We start from the raw sequence: 20,487 nt of genomic DNA, 5'->3' as shown, positions 1-20,487 counted from the left end.
TCCTGGTTTTGCATTTTGTATCGAACCTTGTTGAACAGTTGAGCTGTTTAATGTCTGCAGAGAAACAAGAGCAAGGGCAGCGCAAATGTAGAAAGCAAGGTGTGCACATCTTGCCCAGCTCCCCAGCCAGTTCCACACTGGAGAACTGGCTAGCAGAGCAGGTGGAGAGCTGGCTCTGAAGGCTCGGGGGAGGCAGAAGTGTCTTTCAGCAATTGCTGGTGGCAGTGCTGCTCTCTGGCACACAGTGGGATACTGGGATACGCACCTGAGCTAAAACAGAGGTATCACAGAGACGCACACAAGCTTCTTGATCTCCCCTCCCTTCACTGCATGTGTTTGTGTCTTCCCTCACTAACTCTCCTAAAAGATTTTGTTTTTCTTCTTCCACATGATAAACTTTCCCTCCCACCCTCACCTAACTGCCAATCTCCTGTTCCAGGCTTATAGCTGCATGAAGAGCATCAACTGTTCCCAGACCTGCCAGTGTTTGAGAATGAGACCAGTGTCAGTTCCAAATTTAGAGTTATAAACTTTTAAATTTATTTGCAGTGACCCTCAGAAACTGCTGTCTCTTCTCAATCTCTTATCTTCTTTCTACCTTCACAAGTGTATAACAAGATTCTTTTTTTTAGAAAACTAAGCCTAAGATTTGCATTTCAACTAAAATATGATTTTTATTATAGAAAAAATCAGTAATTCAGACTTCATTATTTCCTCAATCTCTGCCCAAAGCACTACAATACTTCAGAATACTTCCAATCTACAAGATTTTAAGTAATTCTAGTTAGAGCTGCTGGTTTCTTTCTCGCTCTCTTTTTTCTTTTTTTTTTTTTTTTTTTTTAATACTTCAAAATACCAGATCGAATTGGAAAAACTACTAAGGAACTTCACCAAATCTAATGCCTAAACCTTTAGTTTCTGGAAAATAACAAATAAACTTGACAAATATTGCCAGGTTTGAGGAGAATCACGTATAAATGCCACAGCAAATATTCCACATGAGCAAAGAAATAAAATATACAAGAGGCAACCAATTTAGCAAAGGAAAACTCGGCAGATTCTTTCAGACTTTCATCCAAGTTAGTGTAACTTATTTTCTTTTGAACTGCAGGTCATTTGACACTTTCATGACATGGTAAGTATTATTTTCAATCTTCCTCTTTTTTTTTTTTTTTTTTTTTTTTTTTTTTTTAAGAAAAAACAATCTATGCTTGAACAGCTTTGCTTCAGGAACTTTTACTATTCTGTGTTAACATTTATTATTTGTTTGTTGGCACTAGCATATCTTAGGATGATACGAAAATCATTATGATTGAAAGTATTTATTGTGGTAGACTTGAATAATGTAACAGGATGCTAATTTTATCTATGTTAAAAGAATTAAGTGACAGTAAATTGGTTTGCTATGTAAAATGGAAATAGTGCAGTTCTGATATGACACCTGTCAAAGACCTTGGCAAGCAATTTGGATTGGGCTTTTTTCCCCACAAGATTTATTATTTTAAAATAAATCCAATATGACTGCAGCTTATAAATATGGTTTGGCTTTTTGTCATCTAACTTCTGCTTTCATTGTCACGAAAAAGTAGCAAGGCATTACTAGAAAATCTGTCAGTGAGTCTGGAGGGAAACATTCACCTGCCCATCCCACAAACCTTTTCAGTATTTCAGAGATGCTTTTATATTGCCTTAAAATTAAATCAAGACCTTTTGAGGTTTTTAATGAAAACAACTATATCACCAGTACCACCCCCAGTCAAGAGGCTGGTGCACTTTCTTGAGGTGTGCACAATCAAACTTGAAGTGCCTTTGCTTCCTAATATAAATCAGGATCCTGTTAGATACGTCTCCTGGTCTCCATTTTGGCCTGAATGAATCAGCAGTTTTCAGAAACAAAGTATTTCATCTCAACACAAACAAAAATTGTATCCAGACCTGATGCTTGCTTAAATAGGCAAAGAATTTTTGCAACCTTAATTGCAGCAGCAGATGTGCTAGCACTGACAACTGCTCCGCAGCTAAATGGAACTTTGAGCTGCAAGGACTGAAGAGAAAGTCACACAGGGAATAGCTTCAGACCCAGAATAAGCAGGGCACACTTGCAGCCCTCAAAACAAGAAAAGTGGTGTAGTCGCTGTGTGGAGTGACCCTCCACAAGTACTGCAGTAAGACTGGCTCTTGGAAGCCAGGAGGAGAACATCCACTGACCTGGATCCAGATTTCATCTGCAGCTTCTTGTCCTGGCTCCTTCAGACTGGTGGGATGAAAAGCCCCAGACAGCAGTCTGTGCCTCAGGTTTCTAATAGGATGGACTACAAAAAGAACATTTGTAGTTTCCTGACTTTGCAATGATCTTGCACGGATGTATTTGTCGACTACTACAAAAGAACAATAAAGTCGTTGACAAAAGAAGTTCGGGGTTTTTTCCTCAGGTGCTTGCAGGGTATATTGTACAAAGAGATGTTAGCTCATGGGTGGGGACACTTACACATATTCCCAACAGATACACTGTTACTGTTGGAATACTAATTTGTTATCCCTGTAGGATCACTTACATTCCTGAGGTCAGCAGGAACTTGTGAGTAGATTTGCAAACTGTAAGCACAAATCACTACGTGTCCCAAAATGTCCAACTGAAACACTTGGACTCAATGCCCTTAAAGGGCTTTCCCAATCAAAATGATTCTATGATTCTTCTCTGGCTTAAAAGGCTTCACCCACTTAAGGAGCACATTTCATGACAAGTGAAGAGCAGAAAGCAGAGAGCCACAATCCTGCAGTGGCAAATCCATCACCTCAGGCTGTTTACCAAATATGTCAGCATTCTGCATATTGTCAGAAAAAGGGTGATCGGTTCATGAACAGGAACAAAGAACAAGCTACCTAAATCCACAAAGGATGGAAACATGCACTGGTGATGTGTTAAATGGCCTCAGAAGCAATTACAATGCTACCAAAAGTCACACACAGAGGTGGCCGGAAACCTCTAGAAAACCAGAAAGGGCCCATGGTATCTCATCTAACATTTTAATATTATACCACAGAGCCTGCAATTAGTGCACTCTAGGTCTCAATAACAACAAAAGCAGCTGCTCAGTTTGCAGGTGCAGGTGTTCAGTACGCTGCTGGAGTGTTGCTTGCAAGTGACAGAAGCTTTTGGAATAGTCCAGTCTCTCTAAATGAGAGAGGGGCGTTGGCCCCAAGCGTTTGGGCGGCTAAGACCTGAGTTCATAATGAAGTAAAAGAATGCAAAATATGGGAGATGAGAAAGCAAGCGTATTGGAAAGCAACAGCCTTCAAGAAGAAAGGCAGGCTTCCACCTCTGAGTTGGTAAAAAGGTCAGGCTGCTTGTGTTGATATTTTTTTAAAAATATGAAACGCAGTGGGTTTTTTCCCAATTCACCTCAGTTATGTTTCTGTAAGAGATTGCAGCAGCTCTGGAGATTGAGGCCACTTGTTATAGTCTGAGAGCCCTATCAAATCAGTCACCTAAAGAATGCATTGTGAGCAAAATACGTATTTTCAAAGTCCAAAATAGTTTCATAATTAGTCAATCTCCACTAAGTCTAGTAGGTAAACACACATCCTCTGCTATGTACTTCTCATATTTTCTAGAGTACCTGGGATTTTAGAAGAGGCATCTCAGCAACAGATCTCAAAAAAGAAAAAGCAAATATTTCTCTTCAAATCTGGGCTGCATTTAGCTGCTTTGGGGACTAGAGTAGATCACAGGGAAGGTAAGGTGAGAATCCTATCTTGCAGAAAATGCTTCCCACAAGGAGAGTTCAGAGGTTTTCATTTGTATTAGCTTCAGACCCTTTGCAAAGCACTGATATCCAGAAAAGGTGAATACTCACTTACTAAACAGCAGATCCTTCAAAAGTGAAGTGGATTCAACAATATCAGGAAATAACTGGATGCATCCAAAAGTTACTTGTCAATTCTGAAAAAAAAACCAAACTAAACAACCCTCTGTATTTTACTGGGCAATGGAGTCCCCAGAATCTGATGCCCTCTTTCTAACAGATAAAACTAGTTAATATGAATATGAAAGAACAGCTGTTTCTCAAAGGATGCCCTTTCTTTAACCCTCAATTTGAGGCAAAGAAAACCAGATTGTGAAACTGTGCGGCATCTGCTAAGACTGCTAATGAAACTTGGTCAGTGGTTTTAAAATCCACCCAAATTTACAGCCTGGCCTTAAAACTAGTACAGAAAACGTCCAGAAAGTCAGACTTGGAATGCAAAGAGCAGCTTTTGCACTGAGAAACACCATGGATAAGTAAATACAGCACAAATGTTTGCCATATATAGTACCATGCACCTGACTTGACCACTCACATGACTTCCCTCCATGCACTGCCTAAAGAGCTGCGTGACTACAACCCTCATTTCCCCAGTCACCCATCCTCACCCCGCCTCCTCTCAGAACCACAGAAACCTCTTCCCGTGCCTCATACTGAATAAAACATGCAAAGCATTACAAAAAAAGAAGATTTAAAAAAAAAAAAAAAAGAGAGAGAGAGAGAGACAGAAAAGAGGCAGCTGCATATTTGGTTTTGCCTGTGTTTGCCAGCTTTCAAGAAACACATATACACTTCTGCTATCCTCATAAGCAGCCAAGACACTATGGATAGAGGAGTGCTGAGAAGCAGAGAGGGCAACAAATGCACTGAAAAGTGCAGTGGCATGCCCAAAACCTCATCTCTAGATGAGGTGTCAGATATCATTAAATCTAGTCAAAGAACATGGTACTTCTGACCAGTTAGGAACACACTCAAGTAATTGAAAACCTTTTTCAGATATCTCACCAGAAGAGAGAAGAAGGCTTTGGAAAAATCTAGAGCTAGAGAAGAGAAGAGAATAAACCTTCAACAACCCTCATAATCCCCTAGCTTCCAGGACTCGTTTTTTGGCAACTGCACTGATGGTGCTGTGACACACACTTTTGCACGGCCACTTAAGAGGCTGTGACCTTCCTGAGGCTGTTAAAAATGCCTGAAACCCCTGCTGATTCATAAAGGAGAGATAACCCTCCCACTCTTCTAATTTTTAAGTACTTGTACAACTGGACTAATGATGCTTATATTCCTTATTTCCGCTGTTGTCCAAATAAATACTAATTAAAGCCAGTATGGAAACTCTCGATTTTGTTGCAAATCAACAGGAATTTTATATGACTAACTTCAAGAAACCTGGGGTTTGACTGACAGAGAAGACTAAAAGCCTAACTCACAGACTACCTACCCAGTAGTAAACCCAGCTGGATTAGTGCACCTCTTAGAATTCATACTAATTCATACTCTCTCCAAAAGAGAGAGGAGCCATGCACATAGGTGCTGCTGGACTAGGTTTCCTGATGCTGCTGGCTGCACCTTCTTTAAAGTGCCTTTAAGCAGCTTGGATAAAGTGTAGGGCAAGGTCACAGTGGTTTAGGCATCTGTGTTCTCTGCTTTAGGCATCTCTGTTCCCTGCTCTTCTCCTGTGGCTGTGAGGACAGGACAAACTGTAGTGTAAAAACACAACGGCTGGAGTGTCTGCTAGCAGCTGTAGGATAACTACTGGGGTTTGACAGAGTGTCTCATGTTCACGGAGAGGACAAATAGTGACATGCATCTTCTTCCTTTTTATCTGAATAAAGCAAGCCTGTGTTCTGACTCATGCTCTAACAAGTGGCATTACCAGCACAGCTGGAGAAGACTGCAGGCAATCATCTGCTTCACTTAGAGAAAAAACTAAACAGATTCTTTTTCACGTGTATCTGTCAAAACCCGTAAGGGTAGGTAGCTGTCCTTTATCCCCAGAACTCACAAAATTCACTGCAAATTATGAGATGCCATGCAAATCTATTCAGAGGTTCTTTTTACTTGCTTTTGAACTTCTGGGTTTACCCTTTAACCACATGCTTTCCTTGCACACATTGGAAGGGAAACAAACATTCCTTTAAAAGGAAAGCTGAAAGGTTTTGAGGATATATTAGCACTTATTAGCATCACACATAGTCAGTCCACTCGGGGAACAGACATGCTACCACATACCAATTTAGGTGCTTCAAAACCAGGTTTTTTATTTACTCAGTTATTTAAGTCAGGTCTGAGATTTGCTTCATCAAAGGAGTCAGTCACAAACCCTGGTACCCTGTGGGAGAAAATGCGTGCCAAGAACTGAAGTACTTTCTGCATTCGTGCTCCATATTTTGATTTTATGTGTTGTGACATGAGTCTGCAATGTCTGCATTACCTGCCACTCCTTTATGAGGGATAGCTGCAAATGAGCTGCCCAAAACACTTCTAACAATGCCTACTGTCTTGTCTTTTGGTTTTGATAGAAGAATTTTTCTCTAGGTTTACAGATGACAATTGCCTGCACCGTATTTCTAACACTGCACATGAGCTGGCAAAAATTAACTGACCTACGGGGAGTCGATTCAACAGAGAAATAGTTCTTTTCCTCTCTCCTTCACCCCCAAAGTGAACCCTACAGCAATATATGATGGAGCAAAAGGTGCTTACAATTGAAGTGGAAAATCTTTAAACCTAACAGCTATTAAGAAGTCCAAAGAAGAAGGATGGAGTTTATATGAACAAAGGACGTTTTTAGAAACACAGTTAATCAGATTAATGATTGTTTTGGATGAAGAATTGCTTCTCAATAAATAGTAAAGCATTACGTGTCATGTCTATGTACATTGATTATATATTGTACATCTTTATTTTTCTAGGGTATCAAAGTACTCTTTGGAAAAATGGGTAACTCCAAGTAAAATTACCATTTTCTCCCTCCAGCAAAGTCTACCAGCTATTTTTACAAAATAGGACTTCTATCAAGTCAGCCTTATCATTAGAATAATAAAAGTTCTTTGGAAATCTAAAAACCACAAGTCTTTTCCTGACCAGAAAAGGCTTAATTAATTAATTAGTTACTTAGATTGCTAAAATAATTGTATGTAGCTCCAACTATTTTTGCCACCGAAAAAGAATAAATAGGAGACTTCCCACTTTCATGCTGAGCAAAGCAGGTCAGAAATAGGGGCGACCTAAAAGGCTGAATTAGCCAACAGCCACAGTGGCAGTTTAACTGAAAAAAGGTGGTATTAAACTAAGGACAAAACAGCCTGCGGCCATTAACGAGGTTTGATTTATGTGGGTTTCCTTCCTTAAAAAAAAAACAAACAAAAAAAACCCAAAACCAAAACAACAAAGCTTTGGATTTAGTTGACCACAACTGAAAATAGATTTCTCCTGCATGTCACACAGCCACGTTGGCTGTTTTACAGTTCTGTGGCCTCCAAGTAACAAAGCTGAGCTGAGCACAGCATTTGGGAGCTGCTGCCGAAGGGAAGGTTACCTGGGAGAGTCTGCGCTCCACTCCAAAGGGAGCAATCCGTCACTGGCAGGGCTTGTAACATCAGGCACCCCAGAGAAATTCAAGAGACAGTGAGGCCTTTGGAAAAAGAGAAAATGTTACATTCAGGAAAAAATAACTGTCTTGAAGTATTTTTTCTGAGCAGGGAACTTAATTCACTTGTTTTCAAACACTAGGTCACTCACACATTTTCCCTCACATCTGAAGTTTTTGTCTCTCAAGTGAACTGAGAATAAAACAGCCCCAACCCAACATCTGAACCCATTTAATAAAGCAGTTTTGCATTTAACAAGGATACCTGGATTAGTACCAACTGCTTTATTAAGGTTTCCCAGTGCCATAAGATGATGGTGTTCAGATGTACACCACAGCACCAGGTATATACCTGGAGATAGGAAGCTGTGAATATAAAGATGAATATATAAATGATCTGTGCTCTTCACTGGCATGTACAGCAGCTTTACTTGTAAATACTTCTCCTATTGTTCATACAATACTTGTAATATTTAATCTATTGTTAAGATCTTCAGCAATCAGTGCAACTTGGGGTTGATAGCAAATGTTCTTTAAACCATTTCCAGATACACTCCCGTATGGCAGTGAGCAGGTTAATGCTTCTCCCATGAGGTCCGGGGTGTACCTGATGCTGTGGTGTACATCTGAACACCACCATCTTATGGCACTGGGAAACTTTAATCGAGCAGTTTTTATCACAGCTACTGTCAAAACAGCTTGGACTTGTGCTCCTACTTTCTAGGTTTTTGAATAGCAAACCTTTAAGAAACATTTCACAAAGAAACACTTTGAGAAGTGGCCTGGTCGCGTATCACCCCCACATGTAAATATAAAGAAATCTGCAACATGGGATCTTCTAACTCGGCACACCCTTTCTGCCCCCCAAAAAACTGTGTCTGCAAAGCACAGCGTGGTCACTACACACCCAGACGAAAGCAGCCCCCACCTCTCTGGTGGGCACGCAGGTAAGCAAGCAAACACATACAAAACCTCTACTGTGTATTTCGGAAACAACATCCAAACACTCCCCACCCAACGCCGGCCCAGCTGCAGCCTCTCAACCCCAACCCGGCCCACGACGAGACCTGCTTGCCATTCCGCGGCGTCCGGCGGCCAGCAGGGGGGAATTTACCTGTCCCAGCCTCACCAAAGAGTGGGATTATGGCTGTGAAACTGCTCTTCCCTTCCTGCAGCCGCCCCTGCCCGCCTCCCAGAGCATCCCCTGCTGGGTTGGGAACCCCCTGTCCCCCCCGGGCAGCTCCTGTGCGCTGGGAGGGGATGAGGGGAGCCGGGGAGCGCGGGGGATGAGGGGACCGGGGCTCGCGTGAGAAGCAGCGGCGGCGGCGGTGCCGCTCTGAGTCAGCGCCCGCCCCGCGGCCGCCACCGGGAGCGAAAGGGAGCGGGCGCTGACTGATCCCGGCCGCCCGCCCGGCACGCAAGGCTCCCGGTGCCCCGCCGCGCCCTCCGGAGCGAGCGCTGCCCCGCAGCCGCCCGCTGCCTCCTTGTGCCTTGTTTTCCTCGCTGACTTCAAGTACCCACGAGCGCAGCACAAGCGCCCCGTTCGTGATTTTGGCGTTTAAAATCTGGGCAAGCCTCTTTGCCAAAAGTCCGTGGGGAAGGACAGAACCATCAGAACGATGGCCGTGTCTGCTCTGCGCCTTCGTGCGCGACCAGCAGCTCAGCCTGCTCCTTCCCCTCGCTGTGCCTGCCCGCACTGCCCTCGCCAGAGGACAAAAACTGCGCTACCCCGGGATGGAATGTCTGCGTGTAAGTGCGGGTACCGGCCATAAGTTTCAAATATTTTACAAGAATTTTTCCAGTCCTTGCCTTCTCAAACATCCTGCGCTGGACTTTGTGCTTCTGAAGGACTTGGGCTGTTCGTCGACAAGGGCAGCGACCACTGCTCAAAGCAGCACAAAGCCCGAGGCGTCCCTTCCCTTGGCATTAATGAGTGATTTTTCCAAGTGTTAAAGAGGCGAGGGGAGCTAGGAAGTGTAAAAGCCATCAACGCTCCGAGCCACTGAAAATGATGTAAAGTACCCACCATATTAAATACTTCTCAAGAAAGAGTGTTTTTTCAGAAATCGTGAACACCTGAGGGGTTATTCCCCCATCTCAGAAACAACAGAAACCTGACATTTCTTTAGATTTCATTTTAGTTGACTCAGTCGAACCAGTTACACCACAAGCTTTTCCAAAACTGCGAAGTGAATGATAATTACTCAACAAGAAAGTTTCTGACATGAATCTCACTGAAATGAATGTTTCACTTATGAAGCCTCTCCAAGAATCTTGAAGAACTCAGTGAACTCTGCAACAGACATCACTTGGGAAGTGATTTCTGTACATATTGTAAAAATTAATTACAGATTAACCTATTTATTCCAATTGAAAATTGAGAGTTGATATTAAATATTTACACATTGAAATATAGTCGTCTCATTGCATGTGCCATGAATTTGCCCCAGGGTCATTTTTTGGATAAAAATCTTTTATTTCTTCTACCCAATCCCAATCTGAATGCTGTCTCAGCCACTAGTTTCTGTCTTAAAGGTTGCCAGTAACATCAGGGGCAGAAGTGGCAGTGGAAGGTTGTCTACTTTGCTCTTCATAGGTTGCCCCACGTTTTAGATTGTACTAGAGATTAACTCCCTGGAAGGTTTTTTACTTGTTTTGTTTGGTTTGTTTTTTTTTTTTTAAGTTTAAAAATTGCATAGCATAGATAACTAACTACATGATCAGGAGATTAAGTACAAACAAACAGAGATCTATGGTCTGATTCTGTTTTGCCCATCTGCTAAAATCAGACATCAAACTGCTAACCAGGAGTTGTCTGGCTTGGATTTTCTTAGGTTACATTGCAAAGAAGCAAAAGGATATAATTAAGTGCATTTAACAAAATGTCAACTTTGTTAAGTTTTAACACAGAATTCATACCAGCTACTGTGCTGCTCCAGCTGTGCAGTGATGCAATACAGAAATGCCACTGGGTTGCATTGATGAAGTCACACAACAGGCTCAAAATACAAATGAGGACCCCTACACTTTCCAAACTTTTTTCTACTCTTTTTGGCAGTGCATACAAGTAGATTGAAAAGGCTGAAGCACAGATTTCCAGGACACCAAATTCATTAGAACAAATTCAGGCTCTTTCATGTGGCTCATGACTTTCACTCTTTCAGAAAGAAATAGTTTTGAAATGCCAGAAGAGCAAGCTCTATTCTGAGAAAATTATTCCTTGGGATAAGAGGGGATTTAAGTTGCAGGACTTTTCCTTATAAGTGTTATATTTGGGGAAAAAAAACCCAAAACAACATTGAACAGACACACGCAAAACAAGCAGGAAGGAAATCATCCCTGCGGCAAAAGAGCTAAAGGTCCTGACTTTTTCATGTGGTAAATGTTCTTATCAGCCAAAACTTCTGCTTTTCTGAATCTCCTCCTAAATACTGGTGCATTTACATAATACATATGCATGTTTGTTCATTGTGGCTGGAGAAGCACAGACTATCTAAGGAAAGCAAGTAGCAATGAATAAACCTTCAAAACGGCTCTGCAGAAGTGGTTAAGCCACCTGAGATGGAAGAACTTGCTGCTTTGCACGGGGGCACTGATTTAATTGTGATTGCACATGGTAAAAAGGAGCTGCTGGGATAAAGAAAATGGAATATGAGGGGATTTTATTCCAGGCAAGTGGTTAACTCCTAGCTTATAGCTGATCTGACTGATAATTAAAGAAACAAAACAACAAAAAAATGGGCTTGCTTTAGCCTATGCCACAGTCTCCCACTGTGACTTCAGAAAAATTGCCTACTTGCTTCTGCTTGCTTAATGAGAAAGAAGATTAATTTCTTTGTCCAGTGTGGGCATCTGGGCTGATGCAGTTAAACAGGACTGATGAGGACCTGCCAAGTCTTCATACACAGTGCTGGGCATAGGTGTCCCTCTCATTAACTGGTCGAAATAGAAATTTTCCACTCATTTCTCCTTTGGAAAAGCTCATTCAGTAGCCTCTCTGGCTGGCCAATGAAGCACAATTGCAAAGTCCTGTCTAGGTTGATGGACAGTTCAATTGACTGGCACTTGTTTTCCCAAATTATCTGAAATCTTCAGACACGTGATACAGGTGCCCCTACTTGCTTCCCACCTAACCAAGGAGCACAATCAGTTGCAGAATCAATTGTGGCTACTCTGAAAGGTGCTCAGGCAGTGCCTCCTCTGACCAAGAAGCATCTGAGTTTAGTTAAAAGTGTCTAAACATTGCCTGCAAAAACTTCTTCTGAATCACAGCTACATTCTCAGCACAATGGGTTGCCAAGGTGAGTCAGATTCCATAACTGTCAATACAAACAAGAAACTTAAGGAAGTGTAACAACCAACATTTTTTTATTAGAGGGGCAATGGCCAAGCCTTTCAGGAGGAATTAATTTTCAAGATTTGGCTACAGAAGAACTCTACAATCTCTATATTGCCTTCCCTGTGCCCAGCCGCTTGATTTTTTTCCGGAGAGGCTTCAGCAGATGCCTTCAGCAGATGCCTTCCATCTTTTGGTCTTTGAAGGTGGGTTCCCTCTAGTGGCATTAAGAGGAGCATCGATTCTGTGTTAGTGTCTGATCTTGGTCCATAGGAGGGGCAGGGGGAAAGAGGACACTGCAGGGTGTTACACACTCACATCAGGAAACACTGACTTGTCTTCAGTCGGCTAATAGCCCAGGATTCTTGTGTACCACACGCTCTTTATTTTTTCAATCAGCTGTTCAAACATTATACTGACTTTATTTGCTTCTTTGGCGAGCCTCTGTCTGCAGGAGACAACACAGTACGTGGTAAGATACACAAGTATGTGAGGGTAATCCCCATCTGCTGTAGTTACCACTGCCTGTCACTGAGAGTGCAGAGCTCCTCGGCAGTCCTAGAGGGGCTTTCCTCAGAAGACAGGAACGGGCAGTACACGTGTGCCATGAGTTACACAAAACTGTCTCTAGGGTGATCATGCTTTTCCTTTAGTGAGGAAACTCATCCCCCCACCTTGAGCAAGACATGCACAGCTAGAGCCAGTTCTGTGATTTGCATCAAGTGATCCTGGCACACTGAGTACTGAGCCCCTCAGAGCACTGCAGCACCCTTCCAGAGGAGCTGATTCCCCACCAGCCAGCAGCCTCCTCCCTCATGGCCCATGGATAAGGAGCAGTACCTGCCATCCCTGTGAACACTGTCATGTACATTGTGCCTCCCTGGGAAGAGCTTGTGCTTTCACAGGAGACCACATCACCTCACCCCACCTTCCAGCACCTCGCTCCCTTGGTACATCAGGTTTGGTTCCTGATTAATTTCCCCTCGGATCTCCCCATATAGATAGGTGAATAATCTATTCTTTCTCCCACGTCTCCCTCTCCCTTTTCACTCTTAGCCATTGGAGTGTTAGTGCAGAGAAGCTTTCCATACCTGGCTGCAATAAATGTTGGACTCTGGACGGTATCCAAAAAGAACTGACTGACTTTAGGGGACACCTTGTTCACAGCTTCATAGAAGTAAGATGCAATTGTCTCAGGGATGGCCAGCCAGTCACGACGGTCTTTCTCAAAGAGGGACTTTGACTGCACTTCTGAGAAAAAAAGGCAAAACCCCATGAGGCTTCTCATGTCACTTGTGTTTCTGGTATCTTCACCCAGGTGCAGGGGAAGAGATTTGAACTTCTGAGATTCAGAACCTCTCCCAGAATTTGCTCAACAGCATTCAGCACCCCCTCTTCCCCGAGCGGTGGGTATCTAAGTCATAGACCTTCCATGGCAGAGTATTTGCACCAAGTATGGGCAGTTTTCAAGCCAGGTCTCTACTGACTTATTCCATGCTGCCAAGCACTGTGTGTTCATGGTCTTCAACTGAATTATTTGGCTTCAATTCTTCCTCACAGTATATGGGAACCTGTAGAGCTGAGCTTTGTCTCAGGAAAACAGCAAAGCTTTTCAGACTTACCTGGCAGAGTGGTGCTAAGGAGCAGAATCAGAGCTATCACCAATGCCCTGGATTGCAGCATGGTTTGAGTACCAGTTCTGCTCTCTACACAGAGAGACCTGCAGGAATCAGCATATAATGCTTGGGTTGTTTTCAGAGAAACAAAATGTTGGTTAAACACCCAATTTTTGCAACAAACCTAACCAATAAATGAAGACAAGAACAGAAAGATCATGGTGCATTTCCTCAGAAAAAGTGAGGAAAAGACAGTATAAAAATTGTGTCCTTTTATCTGTATAATCACAAATATGCACAGTAATAAATTTCAGAGCTCAAAGAAATAAGGGCAGTTAAAGATAGTTCTTTTATATGAGAGCTAAAATCCCATTTCAGCACATGAGCAAACCAGTAAAAGTGCCAGAGGTCAGAATATGTTTCCAACATGCTTAAGTACAACCGAAAAATTAATACTGTGGGATTTCTTAATTTGATTTGTTTTGGCAAGTTGCTATAAAGAACATTGTACTAGTTAGTAAATCCCATACAGTGATCATCTTAGTGACCCAGTGATCTGAGTACTTTGTCTTGCTTTAATTGAAGAAAGTCCCAAGTAGCTAACTAGGTTCCCTTGTCTTTTTCACTTGGGGATTAATGCAGCAGAGAGTAGCCTAAGCAGAACAAGTTCCCAAAAGTGAGTGAATGCAAAATTTAGCTTCATCTGACTTCCTTTACTTTTGTCTTTTAAAAAAGTCAGCATTGGAGAATTGAAAATTTACTACTTGGTACACTGAAAACACATTACATCTAAACAAGCTTTCAAACACACTGCACTTGAAAAGGTGTTTAGAAATTGAAATTGATGTATGCCAATTAGGAGGCTACATCAGAGCAACATGAAGAAAACAATGAACATAGGAATTGCAATGGCAAAATAGGCTGAAAGTCTATTATATGTGAATGCTTTGCTAAATCCTGTACCAGGTGGTTACAAGTCAATTTTCCATCTTATCCCACAGTAAGACTTCCATCCATTTTTATTTCCTACTGTGCACAGATTACCTCCAAAAGCTACCACCCAGTTCACTAGATGTTTGCACAGTTGCTCTTTTATTACCCTTCCTTGATTTTTAATCCCAGAGCCGGTTTCTCTCTGTGTACACAAAAGGCAGAAATCTGCTTCCCAGGAGCACGAACAGGTGCTCTTATCCACTTTAGAACCTGCAGTGCCTGTGGTGAAGGCACCTGGGAAAAGGTAATGTATCTCCCTACACTGAAATTCTGCATTTCCCATCATGGGCTTGACCCTCCTATGAGTGTCCTATGGAGCATCCATCATGCAGCTCCAGAGCAGAGCAGGTGACCCCAAGCACTCCCACCCTCCTCTATTTCAGCACCATTCCTGGCTACGGAGCCTGAGAAGGGCTCACACTTTGGTTTGCACTAGGAGATGGGGCAAAACAGAAGACTACCTCCACTCACTTGTCTGATGTAGATACATCAGTCACAAAGTCCATGCCACCCAGAACAGGGAGTTCAGCTCTTACCTGTCCTGCTTTCTCTCTTTCTCAGGCCCAAGCTGAGGTAGGTGCTCATCTGAGACCCCGGCATCTATGCAGAGTTAATATAGTGGTAGCAAGGGGTCAAAGGTCCAGCTTTGTTTCCCCATTTGCTCTTTTGCAAGCACATCCAGCTCAGTGGGACAGGCAAGAAACTGTGGAGGACTCTGGACCTGTTATTGAGATTTGGGAATGGAGGGTCAGTGTGACCTGAGCCCAGGAGATGCAGAAGTCAGCTTCTGGGTCACCGAGTCCCCTACTTCTGCAGGCAACCATGTCATAGAGGCCCCTTTCATAAACTGACCAAACTCCACATTAATAGTAGCTAGAGCTGGGCTCAATTTTGCTCCCACTCTTCCTGTAACCTAACCCCACTGCTCTGACTGTTGGCACTTACCTGCAGCTGTCACACCAGTTTCCTCTCCATTTACAGCAAATGCATTAAACCAAATGGTGCACAGAGGTGTGCACCCCTCTCACACTTCTTTCCCCATGACCAACTTTTTTTGCACAGGCTGACTAGATGAGAATATACCTGAGACAGCTGTCAAAACTTACCAGGAGGAACATCCAGCTACAGGATCCGCAGCCCAAGAAACACAGAGCTGTTAGAGAGGATCCAGGGGGGCACAAAAAATGATCACGGGGTTGGAACATCTCTCCCATGGGGAAAGGCTGAAAGAACTGAGGCTGTTCAGACTGGAGAGAAGGCTCCAGGGAGATCTTATTGCAGCTTTTCAATATTTAAAGGGTTCTTATAAGAAACCCAAAGACTCGACCAAGTGTTGTATTGACAGGAGAAAGGGAAACAGGTTTAAATTGAAAGAGGGTAGATTTGGGTTGGATGCAAGGAAGAATACTGTGAGGGTAGTGAGACACTAAAACAGGTTGCTCAGAGAAGTTGTGGACACTGAAGTACTCAAGGCCAGGTTGGATGGGGCTTTGTGCAACCTGGTCTAGTGAAAGGTGTCCTTGCCTAAGGCAGAGGCAGCGTGGATGAGATGTTCTTGTAAAGTCCCTTCCAATGCAAACCATTCTTAAGATTCTATGGTAACATCTCCCAAGGCTCCCCAGCCACAGACACAAAGTGGCTGCATTGCTGCTGTAGGGAATGTTTTCCCATGGCTCGTGTTCCAAGTGCCCCTTAGGCCTCCAGTAGGTGCTGTCACCTGTGTTTGGCACATGCAGCCAGGGGCAAGAGACAGAAAGGCTGCAACACTGAACTACAAAGGGCATCAGCTGGGGGAAGAGGAGGACAGAAAATAGGCCTACTGTGTGAGACCAAACAGATTTCCATTCTTATGTCGACCACTTATTTATAAAGTGACTCTCACATGTGGGAAGTGGCAAAATGTTCAACCAGTACCTCTATTTATCAAACAAACAAGATTTCTAGAGGACTTTTCCTTTCACAGTGCTCCAAGTGCTTTAGAACCAAACATTAAGTGTTCTCATTTTGCAGACATGGCAGCCAAGCTACAGTGAGTCACATCATTGAAGAGGGCTGCCAGTGGTTTCCAGACATTTTTCCACTCTCTAGGTATTTAGCCAAATGATTTTTTTTTTTAGAAAAACAAAGAAAAAAATCTCCCAAAATAAGAAAAAAAACCAACCAAAGAAAAAACACCCACATACAAGCAAACCATTTTGCAATTTTTGTCCAAAAAAATAACAACAGAAGATTCTTACTGATGTGTAAAAAGGTTAACTCAAGAAATAAGAACAGAGACTTTTCAGCTCCACTTCTGGTGCAAACACTAAAAAGCAATTTATGGTCTAGGAAGAACACACTAGAGCAACTGGTAGAAAGTTCTCTTATATTTCAATTATACATTTGACAGTCATTGAAGAGAATATACACATTTATCATCTTCTTTTACAGCTGGAATAACATTCAAAAGACCAGCAAAAGGCACATCATAGGCAATTAACTTAGCAGTAATAGGAATGAACAGTCATTACTTGGAGGGGTTAATTTAAGATAACCTCAAGTGTCATTTCTTTCTTAGGTCAGGTCAACAAATGGGGGCTCAAAGTGGGTATATTAAACTGATGTGCAGGAGGTAGTAAGAGAAGGGACTTAGCTGCCCTGCGTGGTAATCCATACTGCTAAAGAGCTTTGCATTGTGGCTGTTATCACACAAGGCAAGTTCCCCAGCCCTGAAGTCAGCCTAACTTTAGGCAGTGCTATCATGAATACAATCACAGAGATAGCAACTGGGTGTTTCAGCACTTTCTAGTGCCAAAGGGGCACTTGCCAAGACCAGATCAATGATTGCACAGAAGCAGCCCTTGCCCACCATTCCTGGAATAGCATTCCACAATGGCAGGGCACTCTGCAAATAAGCAAGAAAGCCAGATATTGCAAGTACTTTCTTAATCAAAGAAAAATCACACGGTTCTTTATCTCTCTTATGCATCTCTGGTCTGAGGTAGAAAGCAGCTGACTGTAGCATAGGTGACCTTACCTGGCCCTGCGTGGCATGGTCACTTACTCATTACATTATTTTAAATTAGGGTAACAATGGCTATGAAGGCACTTCATCTGAGACAGAAGATTCATTCTTTGGGGGTAAGGTATATTCCTTGTTCTTCCAGCAAGAACAGAAGAACAAAAGTCTAGAATAACAATAACTCCCATATATGAAATATTCAACCTTTTAAATCACAAATGGGATGACATATGAACATCAGCTCTCTGGAATGGCTAAAAAATTAAGCATTAATAAATTGCAATGTAGAAAGAATGAGGCTAGGATATTTCCTACTGTTATTTCTTTCAGTGCGCTGTGTTGGAGCTGCTCAGTTCTCTCTCTCGCTCTTAAAAAGTCAAAGACCTGGTGATCCTATTGGAAAAGGGTCCACATTGTATTGTGCAATGCTGCCAACAATGGGTTTCACTTAAGGCCAATTAAAATCAGAAATAAGCATCTAAAGCAGAGCCAATTTCCTTCCCACTTTTCTGTCTGCATGCAGTTGTAAGCACGCAAAGATAGATTTCCTTTGTCGTTATTTCACAGCCCACCAACTGGTGCTTTATGAACCGCAGTGGTCTGCAGACCAGTAAGCCTGGTATCATTTCTGCTTCCCTGCTGGATCACCCAATCTACTTCTGTCACAATTTAAGAAGTTACAGAATTAACACGGAGATACCATCAATTTTCCCTGAAAAGTTTTGTTTAATGTTTCTATAAACATGAACAAAGTGACCAAAGAGGAAATCAAGTATGATATAGCTAAAACCCTTCAAATTTACCATTTTTGAACTGTGTTCACAAATCTACAATTAGTCACCATAGCACAATTATGGGGACAGGAACAAATAAAGATGGAGGGATCCTTCATAGGTGCAGATAAAAATGCACCACCTCTGCTGTCAGTGTGCTCGTACTCCAGCAGTTCCAAAAGCTGCTCCCATTACAGAGAGAGTAATCTTGGTTTTCTTGCTGTGTGGGTGGCTTCTTGCTCTTGGGAAAACTTGCTGGGTATGTGTTGGCTTCTACACACTTGAATGTGAAGGAAAGTGTGTGAAGGAACTCTTTCCATGCAACTATCTTGGGATCTCACCACATGTCTCAAATAGCCTCTACTCTTTGATGGAGAAAGGGGCAGCCCTTTCCTGAAACCTGGACATTTGGGCCAGGACAGGAAGAAGTTCTCTTGCATGACGTATGAACCTACTGGAGGCAGAAGGAGAGAGTCAAATTCCAAGTTACCAATTCAGCTTCCAAGGGTAGAATCTGCAGGGCCCTGGCTATCTGTTAGAAGTCAGCAGAAGGTAAAGCTAATGTCTAAACTGGTTGCTAATTTTGGAAGAAGCAGCCCCATGTAATTTTCTGTCACTGCAGTCATCATAAATGCCTCTTAACTAATAAAAATGGTCCATCATACAAAAAAAGATGGTTCATAAAATCCTAAGGATGTCATAACTTTGAAAATAATGATCCACAGGCTGATAGACAGATTCAAGAGTGATCCTAGCTTTTCAAGTTCTGTGAACACAATTCCCTATGTTTCGTATGTGACTCATGGGTCAAGTCACATTGTTCAGTCTGGGCCTAAGGCAGACAAGCACTATGCTAATTAGAGCCCTCCTTTCTTGAATTCAAACATTGGAGTTAGCCTTTTAGCTATTATTATTATTGTTATTGTGATAGCCATCAATTGTGGGAAAGAGACCCTCTGTCTTCAAAAAGTGGGCCTCTAATGCTGAAACAAAGTCAACCAGAGAAGTTCCTTGGTCCTCCTGCTTTATCTCCATAGGCAGGAATTATGAATAAACATGTTCAGCCAAGAAACTGTAGGAAGATGAGCACTCTGGAGTAGTCCTGGGTTGGCAGCAACTGCATTGGATATCCAACTAGGATCATTTGTTCAAAGTGTGATGTTTCCCATCATTGTCCAAAGGAAAGAAAAAAAAGGAGCTGGACAAAATGAAAGTCTCTCCATGTCTTCCAGGAAAAAGCATAAGCACATCAGTAATTAGGAGATTAAAGAACAAACAGCAGCAAGTGTCCCATGTGGCAGTGGCTAGGAAGTAAGTTAGGCAAGACAGTCATTGGTACTGGCCAATCTCCAGTGCCTCTGGGTTGCAAAATAATTCACAAGATTCTCCAAAAGCTCCTTGCCAACCGTGGACTCTCTTAAATCCAAGAAATGCCTCCTGTTCGACAGTTTCCCATGGAAGCAGTCAGCATCCACAGAGCTTCTCTTTCTCCAGCATATTTTATATTAAAATACTGGATTAATCTCATCAAGGAGAAATGACAAGTTCTCCTTCACAACGGGTCTCAAAGCATAGAGAAATTCTGTACTCTAGTGTCAGGGTGAGAACTGAGGAAACCCTACAGTCCAGCTCCAGATCAGATGCACCACACATGCAGGGCTGGTGTAAGTATCAGGGTAAAGATCAGTCAAAATAGCGACTGGAAGAATTCTTCAGAGTCCTTTATCCCACCCCATGTATATGATACATGGCACAGAGAGGGAAGGGAGAATATAAAATGTATGGGAAAGAGTACACGGCTAGGCAAGATATATTCACCAAAACCATGCTTCCTTGAGCAGAAGGAAATTCTGGTCCGTGATGAAAAGGAGAGTAGTCACACTTTGCTCAGTCCCTGTAGGCAAGGACAAACCTTGGTAAATTTAGCCCTTTAAGTTTACAAATAAATTCAAGCCTGTATGAAAGGCCAGAACAAGTGTCTTTTAAGGCACTAAGGTCTAGGCTCAAAGTAGAGCAGGCTCTTTCAGTCAGTAAAGAGCAGATAAGCTGGTGATTTGCAGACATGCCACTGAGACCTTATTACACTGTGATCCTCCTGTTTGGGAGAGAGGTTTAGTGGGAACAAAAGGAAGCAACTGTTCCAGCTATGCTGAGCAGCCAGGCAGAAGCAACAAACGTTACACACTCTGAAGCACAACAAAGGGCCTTAAAAAGATGCTGTGCCTCCTCCCACAAAGCTCCCAGGGGACTGGATCAGATGACTTCCAGAGGCCTCTTCCAATCTAACTTACTCTACTGTCTTGTGACTTTACAACTCTGTGAACATTGGAACCTTTCTCCAGTAACTGGTGCGCAAAGCGTTCTACAGAC

The 20,487-nt window shown here is 42.6% G+C and overlaps 1 protein-coding gene across 1 annotated transcript; it reads right to left on the bottom strand.

Annotated features, from left to right (window-relative positions):
• Positions 1-11,780: 11,780 nt before the first annotated feature.
• LOC136285846 (apovitellenin-1-like) lies at positions 11,781-14,915 on the bottom strand. The gene is made up of 4 exons (XM_066177357.1): positions 14,880-14,915; positions 13,357-13,454; positions 12,826-12,985; positions 11,781-12,182 (listed from the first exon to the last, which is right to left on the bottom strand). Exons 2-4 carry the CDS (start codon positions 13,415-13,417, stop codon positions 12,083-12,085), a joined length of 321 nt encoding a protein of 106 aa, XP_066033454.1. The 5' UTR covers positions 13,418-13,454; positions 14,880-14,915; the 3' UTR covers positions 11,781-12,082.
• Between the last annotated feature and the right edge of the window lie 5,572 nt (positions 14,916-20,487).

Source organism: Chamaea fasciata, unplaced genomic scaffold (assembly GCF_029207755.1).
Source record: "Chamaea fasciata isolate MVZ Bird 193981 ecotype frontalis unplaced genomic scaffold, bChaFas1.0.hap1 SCAF_2, whole genome shotgun sequence".
In the NCBI taxonomy this organism is placed as follows: domain Eukaryota; kingdom Metazoa; phylum Chordata; class Aves; order Passeriformes; family Sylviidae; genus Chamaea; species Chamaea fasciata.
This window is presented reverse-complemented; position numbering and strand designations above follow the sequence as displayed.